General features: G+C 42.5%; 1 protein-coding gene across 1 annotated transcript in view; it reads left to right on the plus strand.

Annotated features, from left to right (window-relative positions):
- The window catches only part of LOC141099167 (olfactory receptor class A-like protein 1), a 32,735-nt gene extending 23,699 nt beyond the window's left edge, over positions 1–9,036 (plus strand). The window contains exon 3 of the mRNA XM_073587313.1: positions 8,836–9,036. Within this exon, the coding sequence (XP_073443414.1) occupies positions 8,836–9,036 (201 nt within the window). The remainder of the gene's footprint in view (positions 1–8,835) is intronic.
- Positions 9,037–14,056: the final 5,020 nt, after the last annotated feature.

Genomic DNA, 14,056 nt, shown 5'->3' on the forward strand with positions numbered 1-14,056 from the left:
GCCATACAATTAAAATTCTTAGTCAGATTCTACTAACCTGATTTATGCTTTAAAAAGAATTTGTAGAATTGCTGCGGATCCAGGGGTCATAAAACCAAAAAGCATGACGATAAGGACAATTTGTGGACATCTCCTGCACTGCTGTGTATAGAAGACGTTAAATCTCAGCGATTCATTTAAGTGGTTTTTATGCAACGCATTTTAAACTGTCAAACACTTCTTCCTCAGTAAATTACCACACTTCATAATTTTTATTTTTTATTTTTATTTTAATTTCTTATATTTTTTACTTTTCATTATTTTTCTCATGTTTTTTTATTTTTTATTTTGCTGTAAGTAATGAATAGTAACACATGTAAAAATTCTAGGGTACTAAGTTAACATTTTTGTAAAAAAAAATTGTAAAAGCCATCCCACCATGACAAGGTGTGCCCAAGCTGGATGGTTTTTAGCACTAGTGGCTTACTGTATCTCGCTATGTGCTAACCAGGTCTCAAAACAGACTGGGGCAAAGCTTTTCAAGTGCCTGAAAATCTTGCTCTTTTAATACATAGTCACGTGGCTTAGTTGAAAATAGACTTTCTACATGTATTTAATTAGTATCACTTAGTTTTCCAGCCTTTTGTTAGCCCTGTCACAGCTTTATTGAGATGTGTTGCTGCCATCAATTTCTAAATTAGTTATTTTTTGTTCATTTGAAAAGTAAAAATGTGGAACTTTCAACCCTCTTATCTGTGTTCTATGATCTGTTTTGAAAAAAATATACCATATACTTTGGATTACAAAACTCACTTTTTCCCACAAAAATTTGGGAGGAAAATGGGGAGCATCTTATAATCCGAATGCAGCGTGGTCCCAGGAGGCAGGATCACTGCTGCAGGAGGCTGTCGGTGGCAGGCATGGGGAGATGCTGAGAGTCCCGGGCTAGGAGAAAGGGTGTAACGGTGGTGTGAGGCTATGAGCACTTTGATTTCATAAAATATCGGCAGGGCTCGTAGTCCCACTCCTATTGCTTTCCATTCAGTGGGCTTTGGGAAACTGCCTCCTGTGACCCCGCTCCATTGCAGCCGCCTTCACTTCCCCTCACTGGTAAGCTACGGTAAAATTGGACTATAAGACATGCCATGATTTTATTTAAAAATCTTTTTTACCTATTCTCCTCCCCAAAATTTGGGGTGCGTCTTACATCTCGCAAAATATGGTAGTTATAAGAGATTTTCAATTCATTGTATTCTTGTATTCGAAGCAAATTTTTTTGGAGCTTGGGTTGTTAAATAAATGATGTTTATCAAAACACCATTTCCATTAGGAGTTACCCTTAGAAAGTATCTTTACCAGCCTCTCCTTATAACCTTTGCAGTGATGCATTATATCTAAACACTAAATGTTTTTATAAACAATGTTTGATGGCTCAGTGGTTAGCAGTGCAGCCTTGCAGTGCTGGAGTCCTGGGTTCAAATCTCACTAAGGACAACAACTGCAAGGAGTTTATATGTTCTCCCCGTGTTTGTGCGGGTTTCCTCCCACATTCCAAAGACATACTGATAGGGAATTTAGATTGTGAGCCCCCATTGGGGACAGTGATGATTATGTGTGTAAAGCGCTACAGAATATGTTAGCGCTATATAAAGATTATTATTATTATTATTATTTAATCATCCCTGAGCCTCTCTGTACCGGCAGTCATGGACTAGTCTATGGCCATCATCAATCCATGTTACTGCACGTTCGGAACACAACAGTGTGACTGACATCCCTGCATTTGCGGAGAGGAAAATAAATGTTTTTAAATGTTTGTGTTTAAAAAAACTTGTTTTGTAAACACAAAAATTTAGTGTTTTGGAAAGTGCCAGCATCAGTAAAAAAGGCCCAAATCCTGCAAGAGAAAGTCAGGCTTTCAATGATTAACTAGATCATCTCAGGTTACATAACACATTGCAGTCTTCAGTGACGGCTGCAATTTCTGTGCTGTCAGATACTGACAGTGGCAATTTTTGATGTAAACGTTTGTTAAAGTACTAACACATCCTGTATCTCATCTGGATGCACTATCATCAGTAACATCAGAACATAAAAAGGAATTTGTATCAGTTATTTCATCTGTTCTGATGGAAATCTAACTGCTCTGAACATTCATATATTGTCTATTAAACTGAGTATTCAACATGAGAGGTTTATTAAAATTCACATCTTGAAATGAAAACGTCTTGCATTTATCGCAATGAAATTCTCATTATATTTGTAAACAATATGAACGACGTTAAATTGTCCTGGCAAACTTAATGTTACAGAAATTGTAACTTTTCAACAAACAGAAAATAATTAAAATTGTCTAACTGTTAAAATTCATAGGAACTTTAAAGGAAACCTGTCACTACTTGTGTAAGCTTAGTGCATCCTACTACACAGCACTGTACAGATGTAATTATGTATAAATGTCAGGTTTAGTATTATAGGGGCAAAGTACCTCTTAAAGTACCAGTGCTTCCGGCTCTGATGATGCCCAGGGCAGTTCTACATAAGCACTAATAAGGTCACGTCAACATCCCAATATGTGCTGTGACCATTCCAGGATATAGAATCATAGAATCATAGAATGGTAGAGTTGGAAGGGACCTCCTGGGCCATCTGGTCCAACCCCCTGCTCAAAGCAGGATTCGCTAAATCATCCCAGTTAGATGTCTGTCCAGCCTCTGTTTGAAGACTTCCATTGAAGGAGAACTCACCACTTCTCGTGGCAGCCTGTTCCACTCATTGATCACTCTAACTGTCAAAAAGTTTTTTCTAATATCTAATCTGTGTCTCCTCCCATTCAGCTTCATCCCATTGCTTCTAGTCTTTCCTTGTGCAAATGAGAATAAAGTTGTTCCTTCTAAAATGTGACAGCCCTTTAGATATTTGTAGACAGCTATTAAGTCTCCTCTCAGTCTTCTCTTTTGCAAACTAAACATTCCCAAATCCTGCAACCTTTCCTCATAAGACAGGGTTTGCAGACCGGTCACCATTCTGGTCGCTCTTTTCTGAACTTGCTCCAGTTTGTTGATGTCTTTTTTAAAATGTGGTGCCCAAAATTGGACACAATATTCCAGATGAGGTCTGACCAAAGAGGAGTAGAGGGAAATAATTACTTCACGTGATCTAGACTGTATGCTTCTGTTAATACATCCTAGAATTGCATTTGCCTTTTTTGCTGCTGCATCACACTGTTGACTCATATTCAGTCTGTGATCTATTAGTATACCCAAGTCTTTTTCACATGTGCTGTCACTTAGCCCTATTCCTCCCATTCTATATATGCTTTTTTCATTTTTATTGCCCAGATGTAGTACTTTGCATTTCTCCCTGTTAAAAACCATTCTGTTAGTTGCTGCCCACTTCTCCAGTTTATTTAAATCTTTTTGAATCCTCTCTCTCTCTTCTCTAGTATTAGCTATCCCTCCTAGCTTTGTGTCATCAGCAAATTTAATCAGTTTACCCTCAATTCCTTCATCTAAATCGTTGATAAAGATGTTGAACAATACAGGGCCCAGGACAGAGCCCTGTGGTACCCCACTTGAGACATTCTTCCAACTGGATGTGCATCCATTTACGACCACTCTTTGGGTCCGATCACTAAGCCAGTTATGAATCCACCTAACAGTTGCCTTGTCCATTCCATACTTAGTCATTTTTTCAATAAGGATTGTATGAGAGACTTTGTCAAATGCTTTGCTGAAGTCAAGATATACTATATCTACAGCATTTCCTTGATCCACCCAATCAGTGATTCCATCATAGAAGGAAATTAAATTAGTCTGACATGACTTATTATTTACAAACCCATGCTGACTCTGTTTAATCACTTCATTCTTATCCAGGTATTGACATACATGTTGTTTAATAATTTGTTCAAAGATCTTTCCTGGTATAGAAGTCAGACTCACCGGCCTATAGTTGCCTGGGTCCACCTTCTTCCCCTTTTTGAAGATAGGAACAACATTTGCTCTTCTCCAGTCTTCTGGCACTTGTCTTATGCCGAACAGTCCTGAGCCTCAGCATAGCCGGAAGACCCAGCCTAGTTTGAAGAGGTCCGTGGATTTCAGATCTTGTGGCAGTGATAAGAAAGGTAAAGATCTGTGATGAACGAATGTTCTCAGACAAGGTGTTATCTGAGCACGCTCGTGTGCTAAATGAGTGTCTTCAGCATGCTCGAATAATATGTTCTAGTCCCTGCTGCTGCATGTCTTACAGCTCTTCAACAGCCGTGACACATGCAGCGATTGCATGCTTGTTAGGCAATAGGCAATCCCTGCATGTGTTGCGGCTGTCGAGCAGCCGGGAGAAATGCAGCCACAGGGACTAGAACACCTTATCCAAGTGTGTTCACTCATCACTAATAAAGATTTTATGGAATCTCTGCTTCTTTAATAAATAAAGATCTAACATCTATAAGACTCTATCTTGTTTATGAGATACTTCATTTATATGAGTTTTATTTATTTTATTATTAAATGTTTTTGGACTTAGAATTGATAAAATACACAACTCAATTCTTTTTTGGAGATGTTGATACCTAGCATATGCCACATTATGGATAATTGCCATTTCCCATACCTCATTTTACCTTCCTGAAACTAGATTACAAATGAAACACCTGCCTCAAGTAAATGAGCATGAATTTCTATTGTTGCAGCACCTGCTTGTCTGCGCTTCACTTGCTTTACATTACTAAAAATTCATTTCAGTTTTGGATTGATATATTGTTTTTTATTTTGCAAGGAAAACCTATTTATTTGTTGAAGTATAGTAATTAATTATTTTCTTTTTTATTAACCACCTAATTCCAAATATTTGTCTTCTTAAAATAAAAATTTCAGAAGAATAATTGTGTAATGTAAATTGTAGTGCAGTTAGCTTTCATTCTTTACCATGGCTTTCTTAGTAAATTATTTGCTCTTTCCATCTCTATCCATTGTTTCAAGTGATTGTTTTCTGGCTTTCAGAAACCTGCAGACTCTTATATGTGTTCCCTGAAATGTGTTATGAGTGGCGGAAGACACTAAATAAAAAATAAATAAAGTGCCTTCGCCACTCGGGGTCCACCGTGCGGTGGATGTAATAACCGCTGCTAAAAGAGGCAGATCACTAAGGCGGTAATGTGCACAGGGTTTTAGCTGCACCCAATGCACTGAAGCAGACTCTGTTATATGCACAGAGCTGCAAACAAAAGCATAAATAACGCTGAGTCTGTACAGGGTCACAGACTTCCAGCGATGGAGATACGGTATTAAAGGTCACAGAAGTAGCCTTAAACACCAGGACTACTCCTCTTTCTAGACCTACCGTAAAAATAGGATGCGGAACATTGCAACTGCGAACGCCCGACAGGCTGCAACCGCAGCACGGCGTGAACTGAGCCGCAGAGAAAGCACCGCTATGCTGCAAGCGCGATGCAGGACCCTAGCTGCTGGCAAAGATGAAGCTTGAGCGCGCTGGCACTGGCGCCAATACTGGCTGAAGCCCAAACACTCACACAGATGTATTATCAGAGGGAAGGGGTTCTTAATAAGTCAGTCACCAGTCCAAGCATCCATCACCATACATACAGCAGCCGTATGAAAATACTAGCGCATGGCGGAACGGCCATGCGCACTTTTTATAGCGTACGGGACCTGCCGGAAATCTCCAGGTCTCCAAAAGGAGCCAATAGGATCCGGAGCAGGACCTGAGCACCTGACTCCTGAACTCCAATGGGAGCTCATCCCGTGAGCATGCTCAGAAGATGGCACAAAGGACTTAGCCTCTGGAGATAAATGTGAGAATCTGGATTCCTGCATAGGCATGGTAGAAACCAGATTCCTAACAAAATGCTGCAGTGTTTCACAGAAAAACATGAAAATTGCCTTTTCAGAGATGAAGAGAATGAGAACTCTATAGCGCCACCTGTTGGAAGCAGTAATCTTAAAAGTCATTATCGACCCTTCATCGGGCCTTGAAATGTGACTTGGGATTAAAGCCAAATCAGAATATCAATTTTCAGACAATTTGCATATTCAATTTCCCAGAGGAAAATGCATGGTCTATAAGTCTTCTAACTTTGTCATGCCTTTGTAATGTATAATACAATGTAATGTACTTTGTAGTGCCTCTCCGCAAAGAGAAATGTTACCCCTTAGACCTCAGGCAAAAACATACAGTTAGGTCCATATATATTTGGAGGAAGAAAAGTTCAGACTTTCAGCTTTCATTTGAGGGTATCCACATTAAAATTGGATGAAGGGTTTAGGAGTTTCAGCTCCTTAATATGTGCCACCCTGCTTTTAAAGGGACCAAAAGTAATTGGACAGATTAAATAATTGTAAATAAAATGTTCATTTCTAGTACTTGGTTGAAAACCCTTTGTTGGCAATGACTGCCTGAAGTCTTGAACTCATGGACATCACCAGACGCTGGGTTTCCTCCTTTTTGATGCTCGGCCAGGCCTTCACTGCGGTAGTTTTCAGTTGCTGTTTGTTTGTGGGCCTTTCAGTCTGAAGTTCAGTCCTTAACAAGGAAAAAGCATGTTCAATTGGGTTGAGATCAGGTGACTGACTTGGCTATTCAAGAATATTCCACTTCTTTGCTTTAATAAACTCCTGGGTTGCTTTGGCTTTATGTTTTGGGTCATTGTCCATCTGTAGTATGAAATGACAACCAATCAGTTCGGCTGCATTTGGCTGGATCTGAGCACACAGTATGGCTCTGAATACCTCAGAATTAATTCGGCTGCTTCTGTCCTGTGTCACATCATCAATAAACACTAGTGATCCAGTGCCACTTGCACCCATGCATGCCCTAGCCAGCACACCGCCTCCACCGTGTTTTACAGATGATGTGGTATGCTTTGGATCATGAGCTGTACCACGCCTTCACCATACTTTTATCTTTCCATCATTCTGGTAGAGGTTGATCTTTGTTTCATCTGTCCAAAGAATGTTCTTCCAGAACTATGCTGGCTTTTTTAGATGTTTTTTTGGCAAAGTCCAGTCTAGCCTTTTGATTCTTGATGCTTATGAGTGGCTTGCACTGTGCAGTGAACCCTCTGTATTTACTTTCATGCAGTCTTCTCTTTATGGTAGATTTGGATATTGATACGCCTACCTCCTGGATAGTGTTGTTCACTTGGTTGGCTGTTGTGAAGGGGTTTCTCTTCACCATGGAGATTATTCTGCGATCATCCACCACTGTTGTCTTCTGTGGGCGCCCAGGTTTTTTTGCATTGATGAGTTCACCAGTGCTTTCTTTCTTTCTCAGGATGTACCAAACTGTAGATTTTGCCACTCCTAATGTTGTAGCAATTTCTCGGATGGGTTTTTTCTGTTTTTGCAGCTTAAGGATGGCTTGTTTCACCTGCATGGAGAGCTCCTTTGACCACATGTTTCCTTCACAGCAAAGCCTTCCAAATGCAAGCACCACACCTCAAATCAACTCCAGGTCTTTTATCTGCTTAATTGAGAATGACATAACGAAGGGATTGCCCACACCTGTCCATGAAATAGCCTTGGAGTCAATTGTCCAATTACTTTTGGTCCCTTTAAAAACAGGGTGGCACATGTTAAGGAGCTGAAACTCCTAAACCCTTCATCCAATTTTAATGTGGATACCCTCAAATGAAAGCTGAAAGTCTGAACTTCAACTGCATCTGAATTGTTTTGCTTATAATTCATTGTGGTGGTAATGTCTAGAACCAAAATTAGAAAAATGTAGTCTCTGACCAAATATATATGGACCTAACTGTACATGGCTATAATAATAAATCATGTGATTTAATCATGCAAAACATGGTTTAGGAAGCTTTAACCAGATAATGGGTTCCCTTTAAAAGTAAAAACCTGTTGCTCACTGAGAGAGGAGCTAGGAATAGCTGAACTAGTTTCATCTTTGTCTATTGTTCCTGGCAGGATATTTAAGGTATATTTTCCCTGAAAATGGTCAGGCAATTGTGGAGCCAGATTCAGATTCATGCTGCTCATGGTTAAGGCAGCATGAATCAGGTTATATTCTTCCATTAACACGTCTACTCCACTGTTAGTATTGAAAGCATGTATACCATACAGAGTGTTTCTGTGTAGGTATGTGAGTTAACATGGTGTTTGAATAAAATAGTTTGCGTGCAATAAACAGTGCATGATTGTGTGTACCATGGAGAGAATGAGTGTGTTTGTGTGTGTGACATACAGGATACAGTTGAATATATTCGATCAGCAATCATTTGTGAAAAACACCCCTAATCCCAATCTTAACACCAACCCTAACCCTAACCCCAACTGCAAAGAATGAAAAAATATATATATTTCATAATTTTTATCTTTCTAAGGGGATGACAAAAGGGGGATTTGATTTACTATTTTTTATCACTGTGATAGTACTCTTAGTGTTCACCATTTTAATGCATATCGGCAGTCATTAAGGGGTTAATAACCTGTCAACACAGTGCAATCTCACATAACCTCACACACATGCCTTGCATGGCTCACACACTCAACCTGGTGGTACAGTAATTTCTCCGCCACTATCCCGGCCTAGATATGCTGCTGTAGAAAGCAGAGTCGCTATGTGCTCACTTCCGACATTTGTACACTGCAGATAATCGACTTTCATCATTACAGAAGTATTTGGGCCTACAGGTTAACCATTTAATTTGTGTGTGAATTCCACTCTGCACATATGTGACAGCAGCAATGAACCCTGGTGCAGTATGTCCTTTTGCATAGCCTGGATCAACACAGTACGGACGTGGTGCACATTACGCTTGCGGAGTGGTCACAGATGAAGGACCTCTGCACCCTTCTGCACAGTTTTGAAATGGATTCTAAGATGGTTATTGGTGAAAATGCTTTTATCAGCACCACTATTTCGGTCATGTACACGCTGGAGCACACTTGGAATAGTCTGAATGAGCAGGTAGTGGTCCTAGAGGAAGAGGTGGAAGCAGAGGAGGATGCGGAAAGTATAACAGCCTTCAGTGTTACCCCGCCACCAACACACCATGAACTCATGGAAGTACCCAACACATGAGCACCTTCTTTCTGCACTATCTTCAGCATGATACCCGTATACTTAGGGTGAGAAATAGTGTTGACTACTGGGTACTTTGTTAAATCCACAACACAAGAGTAAATTTAACCAGATGCTCCCCTCCTCTGAAAAGGGTGCGCGCATGCTGGACTATCGAATCATGCTTTTAGACAATCTTAAGAGTGGTTTTCCCCACAGTGTGGCACACAATGTGCATCACAGTTCTAGATTTCCAACCCAGGGAACATCAAGGTGTCATTACAAAAACTTTAACAACAGCAGCAGTGTAAGTGGCATTAGCAATTTCTGTGAGTCATTTCACATATTTTTTAGACCAGCCAGAACACCAGCAAAACAGAGTACAAGTCTGACATGTTGTGAACAACTGGAGAGGATGTGCAGGAATATCTTGAGCTCAACATCAATGCCATGAGGGGAGGTTTGAACCCTTTTGCACGTTCCACTTCAAAAATGTATCAGTGGCCTGAGCTCACCTGTCATGCCTTGGAAGTTTTGTCATGCTTTGTAGCCAGCATTCTCTCAGAACTTGTCTTCAGCTCTGCTGGTAGTGTCCTAATGGATATGTGCAGTCACCTGCCCCGCTAAAGTGTAGACCACCTAAATTTCATCAATATGAACAAGTCATGAATCTCCAATGACTTTTGTACCCCAGTCGCAGACTGGGCAGACTAGGTGATGGTGTCGTTTTTAATGTTCTGCATTGATCTCACGTTATTGCAGTCTGAGACATCTTTGTCATGGCTTCTGTGCCTGCTGTGGCTACTGCTGCTTATGTTGCAAGCAATCCTTTGAAATGTAGAGACTCGAAGTTCGGTCTCCATCTGGTGAGTTGCCTGTGGTAGAAGGTGTGTCAAAGTCCTATTACAATATTTCTACTCTGTGGAAATTGATGCCACCTTTAGTGGTGTGTGACAATAACATTTTGAAATGTGGGTACTCGAAGTTGCTTTTCCATCTGGTGAGTTACCTGTAGTGGAAGATGTGTCAGAGGCCTATTATACTGTTTCTACAAGGTTGAAATTGATGCCACTTTAGTGGTGTGTGACAATATTTTTCAAAATGTGGAGACTCCAAGTTGGATCTCCATCTGGTTGCCTGTGTAAGTAGAGCTTACGGACAGGCAGGCCTGCACGTGCATTTGCTCAACAACCTGTGTTACTTTCCTTACTTATTTGTACCAATAGTACTATATGAAACTGATGTTTGTGCCATCTGAGTGTGACTTTAAAAAATAAATTGGAAGTGTTGCATGAGGTATCAGGGCTCCCAGCTAAGAAAGCTTACACCGCTCCCTTAACCACCAGGTCCTCATTGAAAATTCAATTTAAAGCTGTAATTGCTGGTTGCTTTTGTGACATTAAAAAGGTTCTACTGTGGGTCAATTGATCAGTCAACTGCCGGAGTTACTTTCCTTTCATTTTTCTACCAATAGTACTATATGTTTGTGCCATCTGAAAAGTTGTGGTGAGGGGTGTAAAGTGAACCATGGGGACCTAGCGAGCATGGCAGCTGCATGATTAATTTATTGGGGACCAATAAACATTACTCTAGTATCAAGCAATATGATGACTATTGGATAGGCATGCTTATAAACCCTTGCTATTAGCAGAAAACAGGGGTATTTTTTTGACTTCATAGAGGGAGTTAAAACTTGCATACTACCAGAATGTTATCTTCTCTGCAAAATCTTTGCATTATATACGCCTGTGATCGCAGTATTATATATACATCAACCCCAGCCAATCAAACAGGGGTAAAGAGGCATAGGCAAAAATTGAATAAAACTAAATATTTATTTATAACATTTAAAATACAATTTCCAAAGGGAATCTCTCAAACAGGTAAGAAAGAGGGGTCAATGAGCAAAACTGAAGACCAGTAGTGGTAAAAACCATAGCAAAGGTTGGTTTTGATTATGACTAAGGCTATCACTTGATATCAACCAAAAGCAAATCAATTTACATATGTATAGTGCCCAAATATATAGCGGTATCAATCACAGCAATGACTAACCATATCCCAGCCTGTAAATTTGTAAAGTGCTTCAGTGCATACATAAAAAAAACAAAAAAAACAATGCTACTACAAAAACATCCCATTACCTACATAGATGTGTGTCCTGGTCTTTTGATGCCCGCTGTCCAACCCCGACAGCACCATTTCGCCTTAATGGCTTCTTCACAATGGGGGCAATGCGTGATGTATGCGACATGTATCTTTTTTATGCAGCATGCACAGCTGATAGTGATATCGGCAAAGTTAGCTTACCATTGCGCATGCGCCATTTTCCGAATTTCCCCTCTATAGTAAAAGTTACTTCCTGACTTGGGCGCCTGGAACACAGACATGGAATGCACTGCACACCGCAATGGCGCATGACCGGAAGTCATGGGGTCATCCCAAAGAGCGCATGCCCTGGCAAACCAGTCGGGACACAATTAAAGACGCTGTGATAAAAACTCAGTAAAAAGAAGGGAAGCGCAACTAAGCTGTATCCAGTTATGGGACATTAAGGAATCTATCACTGAATGAAATTAAATTAAATTACTTTAAGAGGTGTAAATGGGAGTGAGGAAGTGAAAAAGGTGTAAGACGCTCCCCAAATTTTCAGAAGGAAAATAGGGAAAAATAATTAATGTGTCAAATGGGGGTCCGTCTTGCAGTCTGAATTCAGCTTACTGGGGGGATCAGCAGCGCTGGTGGAGCGGGGTCACAGGAGATGTTCGGTGGTCTGGTGATATGACTCCCATCCCAGGCTGGTGCGGCAGGTGCAGTGGCCTTCGGGAAATCCCATTTCAGGCTGGTGTGGCAGGTTTGGCAGTGGTGCTTGGGGCTCCACCAACATCTTCTGAATGCCCGGAGGAGGCCCCACATATCCATTGCTGTGATGCAGTGGCCTCCGGGAAAGACCATCACAGGCTGGTGTGACAGATTCGGCGCTGGTGGTGGAGCATGTGTGGCACCCCAGGAGTTCGGTTGCCACAGTGGCCTTGCCTCCTTCCAAGGGGGAGTGATGTCATGCCTGGAAGCAAAAAAAAATCTCCTTACCAGGTAGTTCCAGTGTACAGCACAGTTCCTGTTCCAGGCCAGCAGAGGGAGCTCTACACCTGACTTCTGGGGAGCTGTTCTCTGGTCAGAGGCAGGAAGTTAGTGAGAGTTAGTGCCTGAACAAGGTTGAGACAGAATGTGTGGAGAGGAGCTGGGGACAGGAGCTATAGCTGAGCTCACCCCCAGGCTTGAGCACCAGTAACCGGGCCCCGGAGCCTGAGGCTGTGTGGGTACTAAAGCTCCCAGCAGCAGAATCCAGAGGACAGAAGACCACAGATCCTCTGTCCCCAACTGATACTCGATGACACAGGAGCACGTGTGAGCCGGAGGTGCCAGATAGGAGCAATCCCTGAAGCAGGCTACAGTTGGCAGTCATGTGAGTGTTCTACCTAAGTGGCAGACAGAGAGAGGAACTTGAAGAGAGTTTAGAGCAGCAAGTACCTCAGAGAATAGTGCTAGAAAGAAGGCCTCACAACTCACCTGAATAAGCAGATTCCCAAATTGCTTTCAGGCTGACCGACTGCAGAACCATCTGTTACCTGAGCACTGGACTGTACCTGCATTGATCAGTAAAAGGTAAAGGAAACTGCACCCAGCTGTGTCCTCTAATTATTCTTGCGTCACCTACCCAACTCTGCTACATCTATCATTACTACCTCTAACATCTACATACTAACTGCCCTGGGACAAAGCTCTGCCTGTGGAGAGCTGCACCAACTTAACTGCATTACCATCAGTCCCAGAGGATCTGCTCTGCAGTGCTGGACACCTCTGACCAGAAACCATAGGTGGTGTCATGAACACTTTATTGCAAACACTTCATTTTTACCTTTTTCACCATTCCCCTTTTATTGGATGCCCAGGGCCACCGACCGGGTCGCCGCTGCCATGACACTGCCCCTTTAAGAAGCAGCCCGGTACCGAGTATCCCCACTGCCCTGACGGGCGATCCACATACACTGCTGGGGGCCAGCACATGCTCAGATTGAGATCTTGGGAACGGTGGCCATTTTCCCAGAGACCACCGCATCGCAGCAATGGATGTGTGGGGCCTCCAGGCTTTCACAAAATGCCAGTGGAGCCGCCCCACACCACAGAGATTCACTGCTGAACCTGCCACACTTTCAGCACCGGCCACACCATCCTGGAAAGGTAGAGTGATCATCACCTGGCAGCTTTGGACCGGGACCGCCACAGAATTGCCTGACTCTTATTGCCACCACAGTATTTGAATGTATATTTTGACTTTAAGGCGCACGCCCATTTTCCCCAAAAAAATTATTTGGGAAAAAGTGCGTCTTATAGTCCGAAAAATACGGTAGCTTCATCATCCTCTCTGTATGTGCTCTAGCATTGTGATTCCCATTACTTCTTTATTGGCTGCACTGTCTAGGCCTTCGTGCTTCCCCCAGCTTATTTGTGGTACCCCAGGGTCTGGTTGCCACGGTGACGTTGCCTCCCTTGCAGGGGGGTGATGTCAGGCCTGGATGCAGGAGGAGGCTCCCACATCAGATAATACACAGCATGCAACACAATTCCTACTCCAGGCCAGAAGAGGGAGCTCTACAACCCGACTGTAGGGAGCTGCTCTCTCTGAGGGGCGTCTGAACCGACCCGAGAGCGGTGCGGTGACCAAGAAGGATGCCTGAGCCTTGGGTTGTGCGGGTGCTGTACACCCCATCAGCCGAATCTGGAGGGCAAGGGGTTGCAAGTCCTCTGGCCACACCATACACCCAGAGGCTTCACAGCAGATGAAGAGTCCAGGGCTGTCAGTGGTAAAGCAGTGCCCGTGAGAGGCTCATGCTGTCTGCCATACCTGTCAGAATGAACATGCAGTAGATGGCCGCAGTGTAGCTACTGGCAGCAGGGTCCTGAAGGGAGAGCACATCTGGAAGGCCTCCAATCGCACCTGATGATGTAGACCTCCGAATGCTTCCAGGTTAGCCAGACT

The sequence above is a fragment of the Dendrobates tinctorius genome, unplaced genomic scaffold (genome assembly GCF_039654945.1).
Source record: "Dendrobates tinctorius isolate UK_male_01 unplaced genomic scaffold, ASM3965494v1 ptg000098l, whole genome shotgun sequence".
NCBI lineage: Eukaryota > Metazoa > Chordata > Amphibia > Anura > Dendrobatidae > Dendrobates > Dendrobates tinctorius.